The 19,769-nt window shown below is 36.6% G+C and overlaps 1 protein-coding gene across 1 annotated transcript in view; it reads right to left on the bottom strand.

The window, feature by feature from the left end:
* Positions 1-383: 383 nt before the first annotated feature.
* The window catches only part of LOC120861268 (A disintegrin and metalloproteinase with thrombospondin motifs 20-like), a 204,904-nt gene continuing 185,518 nt past the window's right edge, over positions 384-19,769 (bottom strand). Inside the window, exons 38-39 of the mRNA XM_040236892.1 lie at positions 4,794-4,898; positions 384-1,887 (exon numbers count right to left, since the gene is read on the bottom strand). Of these exons, the coding sequence (XP_040092826.1) occupies positions 1,798-1,887; positions 4,794-4,898 (195 nt within the window). The 3' untranslated portion in view covers positions 384-1,797. The remainder of the gene's footprint in view (positions 1,888-4,793; positions 4,899-19,769) is intronic.

The raw sequence follows: 19,769 nt of genomic DNA, 5'->3' as shown, positions 1-19,769 counted from the left end.
CTCATGCCCTTATTTCCATAAGGGTGTACACTGCTACTGCTAAGTCACTTCAGTCGTGTCTGACTCTGTGCGACCCCATAGACAACAGCCCACCAGGCTCCCCTGTCCCTGGGATTCTCCAGGCAAGAAGACCAGAGTGGGTTGCCATTTCCTTCTCCAGTGCATGGAAGTGAAAAGTGAAAGTGAAGCCGCTCAGTCATGTCCTAGTCTTAGCAACCCCATGGACTGCAGCCCACCAGGCTCCTCCATCCATGGGATTTTCCAGGCAAGAGTACTGGAGCGGGGTGCCATTGCCTTCTCCTAGGCAGGAGATATTTCCATTGAAATTGCAATAATTGGAGTAAAATGTTTTTTTTAAGGAAAATGAAAGCAAAGTCCCAATGTATCACACAAATATCTTTATTATTCAAATGTTTATAAATTATATGATTTTACTTATGCATAAAAACATTTCTAGAACATGTTATACATTTTGTAATAATGTTTGTAACTGGTTTCAGGCACATAGTGCAAAATACTTCTTTTCTGATACAGAGATCCCTAAATGTTTATTTAACCACATTGGTACAAAATTGCTTTAGTACCTTATATGGTACAATATACCCCTAATAGTTTGAAAAAGAAAAACTTTGTGGGTAAAACTACTACACTACTATTTCCTGGCAAAAATCTATTATTAGATTCAGTTTTCTTGGTTTATAGAGGAGGTTATCATAGAAAAATATTATCTGATTCTTTTAAAATCAAATGGTTGTATAATACACAAATTATTCACCTAAAAAATCTCTTAATACCTGAGCATTTACTTGTGAATAGTTAATTTTTATACTATCTTTCATGTTCTGGATTTGAGAGACCTCAGATATAAAATAACTTGAACTCTCTAATAAAAATTTTGCATATGTAAAAATAATTTTATGTTTAGCAAAACAGGTTCTTCAAAATGTCAATAATTCTTAGTTTTCTACTTGATTAATATACAGTACATAACTTTGAGAAAATAAATTTTTTAAGAGTAGACATATAGGCATATAAGTTATAAAGACATGATAGAATATAAACATTTTAAAAACAATGTATTGCTCTTATAAGTACAATCAAATTAGAGGTAGGTGTTTTTAAGTGAAATTCTACTAAATCATATCTTATTCTGTATTATACCCACAAAATTTCATGTTTAGTATTTAACCCAACTATATACTTTAATTACAAAACTATACTATATTTTAGGATGATTTTTTTTGAAGCACCATAATGCACAATTAAAAATTAAAGGAAACATAAAACAAGGTATCTAAGCTGTATCAGTAGAAAGTATAATGGCTATGTACTTTTTTGATGTGACCATTGATTTGCTATTCTGACAGATTCAATAATGTTTATGATTTAAGTTCATTTTCCTAATTTTTACTTGCTCCATTTTAACAAGTAGAATAAACATTTCATTGTACAGTAGGATGTGAGCAGAGATTTACATGTGTGTTTACAGGCATAACATAATTCTGGTCCAGTGCAATCTGTTAACAGTAGTATTATCTTAGCATAATTCAAATATCCCTGTATGCCCTACCATAAATTATTTCATCCTTTTAAGGATCCTGATTAGAACCATGTATCATTCAGTTTATTTCAAAGGCCTTGAAAAATTAAGCAGTGATTGACTCCTCATGAGCATCCTAGAAAAAAGGCACAAATATTTTAGACATAAATCTCAGGAAGGAATAAAGAAACAAGCACCAGCTATTTGCAGGTTCCAGAGAATGTCTCTTCTTTGGGACACACTTTCCTTCTGAATGTTCACACTACTTGAACTGGGAGACCAGTAGTCATGTGAGGAATACACTTTCCACAGAACCCTCCACATCTGCCATAGACTTTGGTTCCATCCTGAAAATAGAAGAGGCAGAGATACGGGAGAATCTGTTACATGCTGGTATCTGTGTGCGCAAGGCAGAAAAGCAAAGGCTTTGAATCATGTGGCTGAAATAATTAGCCAAGGTTTCCTATAACAATTATACTTGAGGTCAAAGATCATGCCATTTCAGGCTCAGTTGAAATCTGTGGTCACAGGAATTAGAGAACCCGAGATTCATATTAGCCACTTGATAATTATAAACTACACTTTACGTTGGACAATTCCTCTCAATCCACGCATTTTTCATCAAGGTATCTATTTGCTTCAGTGAGTTTATTAAAACCTCTCCCAATTTGTTGTCCAGTGTTTCTCACAGACTGAATAAAAGAAAGGTATTAGGATTTTATATAAGATTCTCATGGACTAAATAAAAGAAGGATATTATGCAAACTTGACCTTAACTTCAAACATCTCCTGGAAGCATTGGAAACACAGCTTGAAGAAAATATAAAAGGTGAAAGAATGGGGGAAACAACTGGATCGAAAGTAAGAATTATAATTAGACACAGAGTCAGACACAACTTAGTGACTAAACGACAACAAAAAAGGAGATTCTTCTTCTTCCTTTTTAGAAAAGCAGAGCTGCTAACTGAGGAATGGGTGGGCAGAGGCTGGTGAAGGAAGTGATGAGGACAGGATAAATTTTCTTTCCAGACTGTCTTCCAACTTTAGGTCCAAAAGTCAAATGGCCTTTTGATCGGATGAAACAAAAATAGTTTGAACTCTTATGGTTTCTGAAGAAGGTAAGTTTTGCTTTATTTATGTTTTTGTTTTTTTAATCTAAGGAGGGAGGGTAGAAAAGGAAACTGGGTTCCTGAAACTTTTGAGGATAAAGAATGTTTTGAGATCAGGGGCTTTTGAAGTTGCCTCTTCTTTCAGAAGCTTTCTACACTCTAGAGAATCTGAGTAAACAGAGAAGGGGATGGCAGTAAAAATTCCAATTTATATACATTCCTGTTCTCAAATGGATCAAGTAAACCCCTAATCTTGTTTAACTTCACTAAGAAATGAAAATATGTGTTCATTTCCATAAGTACATTTGGGTTTCATAAGTCAGAGTTTCACACCATGCGTCAGATCTCAGGAAATACCTTCATGTGCAAAATCTTTGATTGAGGGAGAAATTCTCAATAAGTAAACAAATAGTCTTTACAATAAAACTTAAATAGACGCGAAAGGAATGATTGTACCAAATATTCATTTTTATTGCTGCCCTTGGCCAGCTGTCATTTAACAAGAAGATACCTTAACAACTAGATAAAGTCAGAATATCTCGTTGCACTGTCTAAATTTTATACCTACTCAGAACATATTTTAACTAAGTAATTGATTTATTTCCGTTCTTCTACCCAAAAGAATGACACTTAAATTTGCCAAATAAATATTTAGAAATAAATAACCATTTTAAAAGCCTACTGTTTACCCATGTGATAGAAATAATAAAAATATAAAGTCTTTAATTATTAATTAAAACACAAATTCATAATGGTCAGAAATAAAGTATTTTAAAGTCTGCAAATATCAGAAAATTGAATTTCATTTACAAGTAGTATGTATATATAGGAATGAAATCACTTTTAGCAAAAGAAAGAAAAATTCTAAAACCTTGGTGTAGGCAGGGACTGTTGATGGTACTGATTTAAATGGTGCAATATAGGTGAGAACAGAAATTATAACAGAGATCCTGATTTAATGTAGATGGGGTCATGCTATTTAAGATGTGGTAATTCTAAGTACCAGGAGCCATCTCATAAATTTTATGTGTTAGCACACTATACCAGCACCACAATTAGGAGGATAATACTTTAGATAATACATGTGCTATAAGAAAAATTAAAATCCCAGTGCACTGGCCCTGAGCTCCCTGTCTCGTACATTGAACGTGGACTGGTGATCTACTTCACGCATGGTAATATACATGTTTCAATGCTATTCTCTCAAATCATGACAATGTTTTCTAAATAAAGATAGATGAGGAAAATGTTCATACAACCATAAAAATATTCCTAATTATTGAAGAAACTATAAAGGATGTTCATTAAATGACAAATGACTCTGACATCACTAAATCACTAAATCAAAGCAGGGAGGTAAATAAACCAAAAATTTACCTCTTACTTTGAAATATTAAAATGTAACAGTCTTCAATAATTAGAAAGACTACCTCTTTTTGAAGCACCTGTGTTTCAAACCATTAGCCCCAAACTTGAACTACTTAAATCTATATGCTCTGGCACTTGATTTCATGCACAGATATCTATAGCCTAAACAAGAATGTGTATATATATAAAACCTCCATAAGCACATGAATAAAAATGAACCTCATTCCATAATTTCATTAGTTATACCTCGTCATAATGTAACATACCCCATTATATGGAAAAACTCATTAGTCATTCAGTTCAATTCAGTTCAGTCGCTCAGTCGTGTCCGACTCTTTGCGACCCCATGAGTCGCAGCATGCCAGGCCTCCCTGTCCATCACCAACTCCTGGAGTTCACTCAGACTCATGTCCATCAAGTCAGTGATGCCATCCAGCCATCTCATCCTCTGTCGTCCCCTTCTCCTCCTGCCCCCAATCCCTCCCAGCATCAGAGTCTTTTCCAGTGAGTCAACTCTTCTCATGAGGTGGCCAAAGTACTGGAGTTTCAGCTTCAGCATCAGTCCTTCCAAAGAATACCCAGGGCTGATCTCCTTCAGAATGGACTGGTTGGATCTCCTTGCAGTCCAAGGGACTCTCAAAAGTCTTCTCCAATACCACAGTTCAAAAGCATTAGTCATTAACTTCATATAATTCTGAACTTAAGGTAGAGGAATTTAACACTACTTCACAGCACAGAAGTATTTCAGACAGGCTTTTTGGTCCAATAGGACTTACCTGTGATCTGTGAATGATCACAGAGGCATAACTGCCCTGAGCCAGCCACTTTGCTGTACTGGATATCTTCATCCCAGTTCCTGCCAAATTAATGCTGAACTGTCCCTTGATTATAAATAAAAAATAAAAAAAAATAAGACTAGATGGAATTAGTAAAAATATATATATATATATTTATGCATGTACTTGGCTGGAAACACATAAATTGGCATGATCTTAAAAACTTGCCTTCCTAGATTCTTTAGAAAATGAAAGAACGTTGATATAAAACATACACTTTCTTACACTAACAAAATGAACAAGCTAAAGATTTTTTAAACTGATTACAAATAAATCTTCTCAGTTACAAGGGACAACTGAAATAATGCCAGATAGTGTTATCTGTCGGAAAGTAACTTTGTCCAGTCCTAGGACTCTAGTGATTGACAGCTAGAGCTTACATTCCTATAGCATCAGCAGCAGCAAGTCTAGATAGAAGAGGTGTCACAGGGACTGGTACCAGACTAGCATTTATCCAGTTTCAATTTTTGACTCCTCACTGCTAACTTCACTGATAAGTTACACCTAGTTAATGTGTTTCCTTCTGTTATTGTGCCCTTACATCTATCACGCAAAAACTATTGAATATAGTATTATGGTCCCAGCTATCACATCCTTTTAAGTACCCAAAAGCGTTATGCAGATGTGTGATGCCACATGAATTACACACATGGTATGTGAGCCCCCTAGTGGCATTATGATTTAATTATTTTCAAGACACAAGAACCATTTTATGTCAAAATATTCAGACTATCACTGTTAAAAACTAAACTTGAAATATCTGTTAAGTAAGAAATGAGTTAAATGGGTAAAATATGTGGCATTCATGTATATGACCTCCCAGTACAGAATCACACACTGAAAAGCTGAGGTATTTAATGAATGCTAAGTAAGCCTATGCCAATGTTCAGGATACATATAGATTTAGAGCTATGTTAGGACAATCCTAGATCACATCACAATATTCCGTGGCCTAGGGCACAGGAATCTTGAGCAAAACTGTGATAAAACATTAAGGATTATGTTACGTGATGGAAAATATTATCTTTCATGAAAGCAAAAGTAAAATAGATTTCACATATATTTGTAATATAAATTACAATTGCTAAAAATTATGTATCAATTCAGTTTATTAAGTTAGATTTCTTATCCATCACATACTTATTTAAAATCAAAATAGATTCAAAGGTATTTATAATACAATGATAATATATGCAGAATTTTCCCCTAAACAGAAATAATTTGTTTTAGATAAACTCCAAAGAAAGTTTATTATTATATACATCATTTGGTTATGGAATTTAAAATACCTGTATGTTTGCTTCATTGATGTAATCCTAGATTCCAAAAGTAGGCCTAGGAACTCTGTGTGTGTGTGCTTAGTCACTCAGTCATGTCCAACTCTTTGCGACCCCAGGGACTATAGTCCTCCAGACTCCTCTGTCCATGGGGATTCTCCAGGCAAGAATACTGGAATGGGTTGCTATGCCCTCCGCCAGGGGATCTTCCCAACCCAGGGATAGAACCCAGGTCTCCTGCATTGCAGGCAGATACTTTACTGTCTGAGCCATCAGGAAGACCCATTCAAGTACTCAGGAAGTGTTTTTAAACAGATGAATTAAGTGTAACATTATAAATATTAAATTTTAGCATCATAAAAATTAATATATAGATATATATATAAACCCTTTATACTTGTGATAATAAATGACATGAACACTAGGCACATCAGAATTTTACATTAGTAAATATTTAAATTAAAACTAATTCTAAGGATATATTCTACTATTTGATACTTAGTCATCTGATACAGATTTTGAACTAAATATTTAATCCCACATTAACTCATTTTTTAAGTCAGCTTCTTGCCAAATAAAAGAAATGGAAATATATTCTGTGAAGCAGCTTGTCTGTAACTAACCATTTATGGCACTCTTGTTGTGTCATGCAGTATTTTCACAACTTAATATTTATCATTTACCTCCCTGCTCAGCATTGCTGGGAAGGATTCAAATGTATATACACTGGAAGTGAAAGAAAAAAAAAATCCAACTGAGTAATGAGAGATTCAAGTGGTCATTAACATAATCAGTAGGGTCTAGAAATATCTATAGCTTCATTTTTCCAGATTAATTTTCAAGAGCTTTGATTACTTCTTTAGTCCTTCTTCAAAAGCTACATAATGGTATCAAGAAGTAGAAAAACAGTTCATCTGAAACTGGGGATGATATCAATTGAGGTAAAAATACATTTCACTCATTTGTTCAAAATTGAGGGGCAGACTTGGTGTCAAGTAGCCACAAGAGTGGAAAGGTCGATCCTTATCCCAATTCCCAAGAAGGGCAGTACTAAAGAATGTTCAAACCACCAAACAATTGCACTCATCTCCCATCCTAGTAAGGTTATACTTAAAATCCTGCATCCTAGGCTTCAGCATTATGTGAACCGAGAACTTCCAGATGTTCAAGCTGGGTTTAGAAAAGGCAGAGGAACCAGAGACCAAATTGCCAACATTTGTTGGATCACAGAGAAAGCAAGGGAATTCTAGAAAAACATCTACCTCTGTTTCATTGACTACGCTAAAGCCTTCAACCGTGTGGATAATAACAAACTGTGGAAAACTCTTAAAGAGACAGGAATACCAGACCATCTTACTGGTCTCTTGAGAAACCTGTGTGCTGGTCAAGAAGCAACAGTTAGAATCTTGTACAGAACAACTGACTGGTTCAAGATTGAGAAAGGAGTACGACAAGGCCTGTTTACTATCACCCTGTTTATTTAACTTATAAGCCAAGCACATCATGAGAAATACTAGGTTGGATGAGTTACAAGCTGGAATCAAGATTTCCAGGAGAAATATTAACAACCTCAGATATGCAGACGATACCACTCTAATGGCAGAAAGTGAAGGGGAACAAAACAACTTCTTGATGAGGGTGAAGGAGAAGCGTGAAAAGGTCGGCTTCAAATGAAATATTTAAAAAAACTAAGATCATAGCAACTGGCCCATCACTTCATGGCAAATAGAAGGGGAAAAGGTGGAAGCAGTGACTGATTTCCTCTTCTTGGGCTCTAAAATCACTGCGGACGATGACTGCAGCCATGAAATCAGAAGACAACTCTGGGAGATGCTGAGAGACAAGAAAGCCTGATGTGCTGCAGTCCATGGGGTCACAAAGAGTCAGACACAACTTGGTGACTGAGCAACAAAAACTATGGGAGTACTGAGAAAGGTCTTAGTCTTGATCTGAGAAGGGAAGCATAGATTGATGGTTGCCAGAGGTAGGAGTCAAGGGGAAGGGAAGTGTGTGAGAGTGGACAAAAAAGAAAATCTTCCAGTGACAAGATAAATCACAAGTAGAAGGAAAGGTGATTCAAAAGAACTAAGAATTCAACAAATAGGAATGTCTTCCTGGAATAATTAGCTTCATTAAAGGAAAATATACTTATGGATACAGAGGGAAAGCATAGAAATAGATACAAGCTTTAAAGTTCCACTTCTTGGACTGACTGCTTGGTTCATACGTCCCCATTATGTCATTAGGTTTTACAGTTTTAAAGTTTGTTCCACCTATTTTACTATGAAAGGGATCTATAAATCTAATGCAACTGATTCTAAAATTTATATAAATTTATATTTCTTTTATAAAGAAATTAAAATAGTTAAAACAAGTTTGAAAAAAAAGAATAAAGTTAAAGGACCCACACTACCGTGTTTTAACACTTATTATAAGGCTATCATTGGAGAAGGGCATGGCAACCCATTTCAGTATTCTTGCCTGGAGAACCCCATGGACAGAGGGGCCTGGTGGGCTTCAGTCCATAGGGATGCAAAGAGCCAGACACAATTGAGCCAGACACAGCTTAGCACACACGTGAGCATAAAGCTGTCAGAGGTGGTGCTAGTGTTAAAGAACCTGCCTGCCAAAGCAGGAGATATAAGTGATGTGGGTTTAATCCCTGGATCAGGAAGATCTCCTGGAGTAAGAAATGGCAACATGCTCCAGTATTCTTGCCTGGAAAATTCTATGGACAGAGGAACCTAGCAGGCTATGGTCCATGAGGTCAAAGACTCAGATGCAACTGAGCACACACACACATCCACACCCAAACATAAAGCTATCATAACCAAGACAGTGCTGTGATGGTGAAGAGAGAGACATATGTCGATCAATGGATCAGAACAGAGTCAGAAACAGACTCAAAATATGTCCAGTTGACTTCTTTTGGCCACACCACATGGCAAGTAGAATCTTAGTTCCCTGACTAGAGACTGAACTTGTAGCCACTGCATTGGAAGCATGGATTCTTAACCACTGAACCACCAAGGAAGTCCCCTCCAGGTGATTTTTGACAAAGGTGGAAAGGAGAGAAACAACTGCCTTCTCAACATACGGTGTTAGGACAATTGGATGTCTATAGGCAAAACTCTTCCAACTTCATACAAAATTAGTTCAAAATCAATCATAGGTCTAGATGTAAAACATACAACTATAAATTTTTTTAAGAAAACATAGCAGAAAATCTTTGTATCTTGGACTAAGTCAAAGAGTTCTTAAATACGACACTAAATGTCATAAAGAAAAAAAATGGTAAATTTGAATTCATTAAACTTTAAAACCTCCACTTAAGTGTAAGACACTTAAGAAAAAGAAGGGATAAGGTCCAGACCATGAATGAAACATTTGCAAACGTTATATACAACAAAAGATTTGTATCCAGACTATATACAGAACTCTCAGGACTTCCCTGGTAGTACGGTGGATAAGAATGTGCTTGCCAATGCAGGCAGAAAGATTCGATCCTTGGGGTAGGAAGATTCCACATGCCATGGGGCACCTAGGCCCCTGAACTTGGAGCCCATACTCCACGACAAGAGAAACCACTGCAATGAGAAGAACACGCACCACAACTAGAGAGAAACCCCTGTCACCACAGCTAGAGAAAGCTGGCAAGCAGCAACAAAGACCCAGGGAAGCCAAAGATTAATTAACTAATTTAAAAAAAAGAACTGTCGAAACTATAAACATTAATGAACAATTAGGAAACAAACAACTTAATTGTTTAGATGAGAAAAGACTTGGATATGCACTTTACCAAAGAGGATACTCAGATGACAAATAAGCACAGGAAAGACGCTTACCATTATGAGTGAAACATAAATTAAAACTACAAAAAGATATCACTGAAGATGGGGAAATAAAAAACTTGACAATACTAAGTGCTGACAAAGAAGAAAAACAACTAGAAATGTAATCTTTGCTGATGGGAATTTAAAAATGGTACAGTCACTGTATCAAATAGTTTGAATGGGGGGTGGGTAGGAGGGAGGTCCAAGAAGGCCAGGATATATGTATATTCATGACTGATTCACATGGCTGTACAGTGGAAACCAATACAACACTGTAGAGCAGTTATTCTTCAATTAAAAATAAATTAAAACAACAAAAATAAACTAGTTTGCAAGTTTCCTATAAAGTTAAACATACATATACCATATGACCCTACAATCTCACTCACAGGCATTTCTCCCAGAGAAATGAAAATACATGTACACACAAAAACCTGTACACAAATGTACATATCCGCTCTATCCATAATTTCCAAATTCTATAAACAACCCATTTTCTTCCAACAAATGAACACTGTAGGATAACTGTATGATATCTGATTGATGGAATAATGCTTAGCAATGAAAAAGAACAAATTATTGACACATGCAGCAAGCAAAAGACAGATGGACCTCAAAAGAATTACATTGACCAATGTAATGAGAAGGAGGCCAATCTCAAGAGGTTACACACTGTGTGACTTCATTTCTATGACATTTCTATGTCATCCCAGAAAATGCAAAACTAAAGCAATGAAGAAAAGATCAGTGTTTACCAGGAGGTACGTGGGAGGAAGGAATTGACTCCATGGAACCAGTGTGAGGGAGTTGTTCTATATTCAGATTACGGTGATAACAACATGAATTTGCATACATGTTTAAAACTGTATACTAATAAAGGCAATTTTACTGTTATCATTTTTCAATTTAAAATGTGAATGAATATAACATCTAAAGAAAAAAAAATCCAGTTGACTTGAAAACAAAACCCAAACTACATTCTATATGTAAGAAATACATTTCAAACAAAGTGACTCAGAAAAGCCAAAATTAAAAGTATGTGTGGCAGTGAAGAGAGAATTACTGTGTTGACTTACAGTGATCATCTTAAAAAAATTAAGATAAATTAATTAATTTTAATAAAGGGATGTGCAAGACTATATGGACTTCCCAGGTGGTGCAGTGCTAAAGAACCTGCCTGCCAATGTGGGAGACAGAAGAGACGTGGGTTCGATCCCTGGGTCGAGAAGATACCCTGGAAAAGGGCATGGCAACCCACTCCAGTATTCTTGTGTGGAAAATCCCACGGACAGAGGAGCCTGGTGGGGTTACAGTTCATAGGGTTGCAAAGAGTTGCACATGACTGAGGTGACTTTGTACACACACATGCACGCCACAGTATACCTGGAAACTGGGCATAAAAAGAGAGCAAGTGAAGCAAATCCTGATAATGTAAAATAGAATTCAAGTCTGATATCAGGAAAACATGACAAAGAAGTGCTAAAAACCATGATCCACAATGAAGATATAACACATGAATATTATACATCAAATAACACAGCTACTTTTATGAAGCAAAACTACAGGAGATGAAAGAAGACATAGGTAGGTAGAAACACCCTAATGATAGGAAATTGTAATATACCACTTTTAGCAACAAGATAGATCAAGAGGACGAGAATAAGGAGAAAGAGGATCTAAGCAGTATAATCAAAAGGGTATGCATATATATCTAACTTGACACATTATAATAAAAAATGCACATTCAAAATATTTAAAAACTGGCTCTAAATACTCAAAATGTATGCTGGCCATGATCCTTTGGCATTGGGTATTTCTCCTGCTCTCGTGTAATCAATATTAATTACAAAATAGATAAAGAGATACACATTGGGGATTTCTCTTTTTTGTGGCTCTGTGAAAAGTACCAAACATTTTACTTCACTTCACTTTTGATATATGTATTCTAAAGTCACATCACACTCCTTAACTTCATCTTATATTACAATATCGCAAAGTTTATTTTCCCTAAAGTTTACCATATGTGTCCATTCTCTTTTTAGCATTTATGTCCTGGGGTGCCCTGTCATATGCAAACACAGAGGATGTGGTTTTGATGAATGCTAAACAACAGAATAAGTTCTTTCTGTGACATTAAACATCTGGAGAGTATTCACGGAAATGTTGTATAAATTAACACACAATCTGGTTTATATATTTGACAGAATATCTTCAAGAATACTGGGCAGTTTGTACTCTCAGTAACAGTAACTTCAGGCAATTGAACACAGACTGGAAAAAAAATGGGCATATCTTTTTTTGACAGCACATACTTATGCCCAATAACATCTAATTTTGGAAATAAAGCTTTGTGTTCCAGAAATGTCTAGAGAACTCTGTGGGGAAGACATCTCACCTTGATGAGCAGGAGGAGCATTTTATTACTATAATGATGCTGCCTTTGACTTTCTGAAGGATCTTAGCCAGCTTTTTGACACAGAGTGTCTCTTTCTCCAACTGTAAACTGGGGTTACCTAGTTTACAACTACAAAACTTTCTCAAGATATTGTAGGGGGAAATGACCATTGTATTACTTATTTGTGTATCAGTCTCCTGTGAAATTTATTGATGTCTCACTGACCGGGGGCTTCCGAGGTGGTGCAGGGGTAAAGGATCTGCAAGAGATGCAAGAGACAAGGGTTCAGTATCTGAGTTGAGAAGATTCCTGGAGAAGGAAATGGCAACTCACTCCAATATTCTTTCCCGGGAAATCCCATGAACAGAGAAGCCTGGCAGAGTACAGTGCATGGGATCACAAAGAGTCGGACACAACTGAGCGACTGAGCACAGCCATAAACGTTTGTTTACAAGTCTCTACGTGAGCATATGTCATACATCTTCTCATTTGCCGGACCTTATTCAATTCAACATGTTATAAGAAGGACCAGATTTCCAGAACTTCATGATCTTCCCAAAATGATGGTACCTTGTAGCAGACTCTTCACATCTCTAGGTGGCATCTTCAATTTCCCTCTCTCTAATCATATCAAGTACATGACCGAAAGGAAGAGATTAGAAGGAAAATGGATTATTGGACAATGCTGACCAGTCTTGACATGAGCTGGTCATTGGAGAATGAATAATATCCATTTAAAAGAGTGAAAATGGAAATGTTATTTTAAATACATACGTGAGGGAAAAGATTGTTTAGAGCGGTAAAAGTTTTAGATTACACATCCTTGACCTTAGAACAGGTGTTCAAAGAGATGCAATATAAAACTTCAGAAGGGGGAGTTCATCAGGGGAAACAGAGTCCTGGGAAGAGAACTAAATAAAAGATGTAGGTCAGAGAGTCATCATCTTGGAGGGAGACCAATCGTCTGGTACACGAACGTGAGAGAAGAAGAGAAAGAGAAGAATAGACATGAATCGAGCTGCTGCTGCTGCTGCTGCTGCTAAGTCATTTCAGTCGTGTCCAACTCTGTGTGATCCCATAGACGGCAGCCCACCAGGCTCCCCTGTCCCTGGGATTCTCCAGGCAAGAACACTAGAGTGGGTTGCCATTTCCTTCTCCAATGCATGAAAGTGAAAAGTGAAAGTGAAGTCGCTCAGTCGTGTCCAACTCTTAGCGACCCCATGGACTGCACCCTACAAGGCTCCTCTGTCCACGGGATTTTCCAGGCAAGAGTACTGGAGTGGGGAGCCATTGCCTTCTCCAATGAATCGAGCTAACCAGGCTCAAAGATTGAGTGAGAGCTTGAAATTCCTCTGAAAAGTTATCTATCTTAAAAGCAGAGAAAAGGAGGGAGCACTTTTGGAATGGCAATTTGAAGAGACCTGTGGACTAAAGAGTGAAACATAGGAAAAAACAGGAATAGAGGAGAATTTCCTCAACTTGAAAAAGAACACATACCAAAAATCTGTAGTCAACAATACAGTTAATGATGGAAGTTTGAATGCTTTCTCCCTAAGATCAGAAGCAATTAAAGCATATTCACTATCGCCACTCTTCAAAATGCTTGAAGTTACAAACATACATACTAATATGATTCTACTTATACAATAGACAAAAAAAGACCAAAATTATGGAAAGGAAGACTAGATTAGTGGTTGCTAGGGTATAAGGTGAAGCTGGTGGTACAAGAGGAGTAGTTGTCATTATAAAAGTCCTTGTGATGATGAAAATGTCCTATATCTTGATATAGTGATGTCAATATCCTAGTTGCAATATTATACTATAATCCTATAAGATGTTACCATTTGGGGATACTGGGTACATGAGATCCCTGTCTTAATTCTTAGAGCTACATGTCAACAGTTCTCTCGAAACAAAATGTTTCATTTCAAGCATTTAAAAAATTATAAAATACAACAGCCATTTAAATTCTCTTGAAATTGTCCTAAGGTTATACAACAATTGGAGAAACACTTATTCAAGAAAATCTATGAAATCTAGGTTAGAAGAGTAAGTGTCTGTGACATTTGAACCATGACCTGTTTATGGCCTGTCCTCTCTTTTCCCCACCTCAGCAAGATGATAGCTCCACTCATCATGGGTACAGCTAAGAACAGAGGATTTTATTTCCCCCAGCTCTCTGTTAGGGATAAGCTTTTTCCAAGGGTATATGTCAAGGGCAGCAGGGGGCAGGTGAGATACCAGCACTCCTCATCTCACACAGCTCTGTGCTACAGAAGCTGGATCAGAGGTAAGAACTACAGAGATCTGAATCTCTGTTCCACCACTCAGTCCTTACTCATAGATCAGGAGATCTGCCTCAGGCATGGTCGGCCAAGAACTGAAGGCCTGAATCATTCCCACTTAAAATCACTGGTAGGGCACAGGTTTCATGCTGAGCAGCACAAGCCAAGAAGACCAGGGAATAATGTCAAGACCCAGCATTCTGCTTATAGACTAGGGATGTTACTCTGCAAAGTGGGATCTACCCACTCAATCCACAGAATGGGTGCAAAGGCTCTTCCTCAGGGAAAAATCAAGTTGCAAGAACAGAAAGTTTCACAGATTTTCCTAGGTAGCCTGAGTATTTGGGACAGAAAATGGGGAAGTTCAAGCCTAAAGAGGCTATTGAGAAAAAAAAAAGATTTTAGTGGTGTGTAGTTAAGAGGAGCATGAGAGCAACAAGCAAAATAGTAGGTCAGATCTCAGTGTAACAGAGAAAACCAGGGAAAGAGATAGCTAAGAATGTCTCTTTTTGAGGTTTTTCTGACCTGACCTCAAAGACTGACCTATAAGCCTACGCTGGCCCTGGGGCTTGAGTTTAATTGGCTCAGACCATAGAGTAATTTATGCCTCCATGATGTTATTGAAAGAACAGAGCCATCATCTACCAATTAGTAGTGGGTAAGAGTTGAGTGTAATATCAATAGAGGCAGACCAGCTAGAAACTTCATCAAAGAGAGGCCAGCTAAAAACACTATCATTCCAGAAGGATTGGGTGACTGTACATGTCCAAGGCTGAGCCTTCTGAATAGGGACACTAAAGGCTACATATTACAGGGGAAATAGATGTCACTGAAATAGCCCAGTCAAGGAGCTAAACAAATAAACAACCAAGAAATGACAAATCCTAAAGGGGAAAGGAAACTTAGTATCCACTGCTGCTAAAATATACTATCTAAAATGATCTGTTTTCAACAAAAAATTGTGACACAGGCAAAAAAAACTGGAAAAGATGACTCATATAATCGAGGAAAAGGCAGCAGAAACTGCCTTTGAGAGGTTTCAGATGTCAGACTGTGCAGATAAAGATTCAAAGCAGCTATTAAAAATATGTCCAAAGAACTAAAGAAAACCCATGTTTAAAAAAGTAAGAAAAGTATGATAATAATGTCTCATCAAAAGAGACTATCACTAAAGAGATAAAAATTATATTTATAAAAAGATCTAAAGGATAACTCTGGAGCTGAAAAGTACAATAACCAAAATAAAAATTCACTAGAGGGGATCAACCAGCAGATTAGAGCTGGCAGAAGAATCAGCAAACTTGAAAAGATACTAATAGTGATGATACAATCTGAAAAAGTAGCAAAAAAAAAAAATGAAGAAAAATGAATAGAGCCTCAGAGAAATGAGGGACACCATTAGTACACCAAACCATGCATGATGGAAGTACCAAAAGGACCAGATAATATATTTGAAGAAATCCTGGCTGAAAATTTTCTAAGTTTGGTGAAACTACATTAACCTACACTTCTAAGAAGTCAATGAATTCCAAGTTGAGTAGACACAAAGAGATCCACATCCAAATATATCACAAGAAAGATGCTGAGAGTCAAAAACAAAGGAAAAAATCTGAGAGCATCTAGAGAAAAATAAGCATATATATGGGAATCTCAGTAAGATAAATTGCTGAGTTCTGTCATTCATCTAGAAGCCAGAGGACAATGGGATGGCATATTTAGACTCACAGACTTAGGAAATGAACTTACAGTTGCCACAGAAGTAAAGCATACAAGTAAAGATAATTTTATTAATAGCAACTATAAAAGACATTATAATTGTATGTTTCTTTATTCTCAACTTATTTAAAAGTAATTGTATAAACCAGCATGTATGTAATTATACCATTGACCAGTAATATACAGACATGTGGGCTTCCCAGGTGGTGCCAGTAGTAAAGAACCCACCTGCCAATGCAGGGGATGTCAGAGACACTGGCTTGATCTCTGGGTGGGGAAGATCCCCTGGAGAAGGGCACGGCAACCTACTCCAGTATACTTGCCTGGAGAATGCCACAGTCAGAGGAGTCTGCTGGCTATGGTCCATAGGTTGCAAAGAGTCAGATATGACTGAAGCGACTTAGCATACATGCATACAGAAATTTAACATACTTGAAAAGATTGCCACAAATGAAGCAGGTAGGTGGAACCAAAGATGTTTGGGGATAATTAAATGAAAGCAGCTGATAACTGCAATCCACAGGAAGAAATGTAGAGAAGCAAAAAGTTTCACACACACACACACAAACGCTATGAAATTTAAGTTCTCTCATTTCTTACCTCTAAAAGATATAAAATTATATAGTGAAAGTTGCTCACTCGTGTCTGACTCTTTGCAACCCCATGCAATCTATGGAATTCTCTAGGCCAGAATACTGGAGTGGGTAGCCTTTCCCTTCTCCAGAGGATTTTCCTAACCCAGGGATTGAACCCAGGTCTCCTGCATCACAGATAGATTCTTTACCAGCTGAGCCACAAGGGAAGCCCAAAATCATATAAAGTAATATTATACAAATGTATTGTGGGTTTGTTATATAGGTTAGATGGTATATGCATTACAAATACAACAACAGCAAAGGAAAGGGGGAAAGTATATGTAGGAGTAATACTTCTATGTCACTGCAATTAGGTAATATAAATCTGGAGTAAATTCTATTAAGATGTACACTGTAAGCCCTAGAGCAACTATTAAGAAAACAATTATAAATATAGTGAGAAAATTATGAAAGAAATTAAAATGTTACACTTGAAAACATTCACTGAATTTTTAAAAACCAGTAAAATGGGGACAGAAAACCAGAAATGAAATGACATATGAAAAACAAAATGGCAAAGATAAATTCAGATATATCAAGCATAACATTAAACAGTCCAATCAAATGGCAGAAATTCAAAATGCTCTCTGTAAGAGTGTCAAAAGCAAATGGGAGGAAAACATACACACTATGTACTATAAACAAGCTGAGTTGCCACTATAATATCAGATAAATTAGACTTTAAAACATAAAATGATACTACAGATGAAAGGGAACGTTTTGTAATGACAAAAGTGTCAATATATAAGGAAATTATGACAATTATAAACAGACAATCATGTGCAATAAAAATCTCAAAGTAAATAAATTACATACAAAGTAAATGAAACTAAAAGATTGATGTGAGAAGTAGATAATTCATCAATAATAACTGCAGTTTCAATAGATAAAATAACTAGGGAGAAGATCAACAAGGAAATGGAAGAGTTGAACAATACTTTAAACCAGCTAGCCCTGACAGACATCCAGAGAACATTTCACCCAACAACAACAGAACACGCATTCTTTCCAAGCACACACTGCACATTTTCCAGGATAGCCATATGCTATGCTATAAAACAAGCCTCAATAAATTTCAAAAGATTGAATAATACAAAGTGTATTTTCCAACCACAATGGAATGAAAGTAGAAATCAATAACAGAAGGAAATGTGGGAAATTCACAACAGAGGATGAGAAGGTTAGATAGCATCACTGAGTCAATGGACATGAATTTGAACAAACTCTGGGAGATAGTGAAGGACAGATGAGCCTGGTGTGCTGCAGTCCATGGGGTCACAAAGCGTCAGACAAGACTCAGTGATGCAAGAACAAAAACACCCCACTCTTAGATAACCCGTGAGTCAAATAAGACATCACAAATGATAACAGAAAACACTCAAGATGAATAAAAATGAATGCACAACACCAAAACTTCAGGAATGCTGCAAAAGAAGTATTTAAAGGGGAATTTATAGTTGTAAATGCCCATATTAAAAGATAAAAAGGCTCTCATTCCATGACCTAAACTTCTACCTTAAGCACTGAAAGAAAAGGTGGGGGGCAAATTAAATCTAAAGCAAGCAGAAGGAAAGAAATGATACTGAATAAAGTGGAAACTGGAGAAACAAACGAGAAAAATTACAGAGAAAATCAGCAAAATCAAAAGTTGGTTTTTTGAAGTAAGCCAGAAAGAAAAACACCAATACAGTATACTAACACATATATATGGAATTTAGAAAGATAGTAATGATAACACTGTATGCGAGACAGCAAAAGAGACACAGATGTATAGAATGGACTTTTGGACTCTGAGGGAGAGGGAGAGGGTGGGATGATTTGGGAGAATGACACTGAAACATGTATACTATCATGTAAGAAACGAATCGCCAGTCTATGTTTGATACAGGATACAGGATGCTTGGGGCTGGTGCACGGGGATGATCCAGAGAGATGATATGGGGTGGGAGGTGGGAGGGGGGTTCAGGATTAGGAACTCATGTACACCCGTGGTGGATTCATGTCAATGTATGGCAAAACCAATACAGTATTATAAATAAAATAAAGTAAAAATAAAAATTAAAAAAAGTTGTTTTTTTGAAAAGAACAAAATTAACAAAATCTAGAAAAGAGAGGAGATTCAAATCACTGAAATCAGGAACAACTGCAAATCTTACAAGAATATAAAGGATTATAAGGCAATACTATGGACAATTGTAAGCCAACAATTTAGATAACTTTGATGAAATGGACAAATTCCTAGGGGAAAAAAAGTACCAGAATAGACTTAAGAGCTAGAAAATCTGAAAAAATCCATAATAAATAAAGAGATTGAATTAGTAAATAAAACTACATTCACAAAGAAAAGCCCAAGCTCAGATGGCTTTGCTGGTGAATCCCACCAAACATTACTTTTTCACAAACTCTTCCAAAAAACCAGAAGCGGGGGGGTACTTACCAATTTATTCTATGAAGCCAGTATTTCCCTGATACCAAAACCAGACAAGGGCATCACAAAAAAAGAAAATGACAGGCCAATATCTTTTCTGTAAACAGACAAAAAATTCTCAACAAAGCATACCAAACCTAGTGACATACAAAACGGATTAGATATCATCAAGGATTTCCCCCAGGAATGCAAAATTGCTTCAACACACAAAAATCAGTATGATACACCATTTCACTATCACTATAGTAATGAACAGTAACCACAGGATTATCTCAACAGATGCAAAAGAAGCATTTGACAAATCCAACATTCACGATGAGCCTCCCTGGTGGCTCAGCGGTTAAGAA

Source organism: Oryx dammah, unplaced genomic scaffold (assembly GCF_014754425.2).
Source record: "Oryx dammah isolate SB20612 unplaced genomic scaffold, SCBI_Odam_1.1 HiC_scaffold_11232, whole genome shotgun sequence".
Taxonomy (NCBI): Eukaryota; Metazoa; Chordata; class Mammalia; order Artiodactyla; family Bovidae; genus Oryx; species Oryx dammah.
The sequence above is the reverse complement of the archived record's forward strand: the minus strand, read 5'-3'. Positions and strand labels throughout refer to the sequence as shown.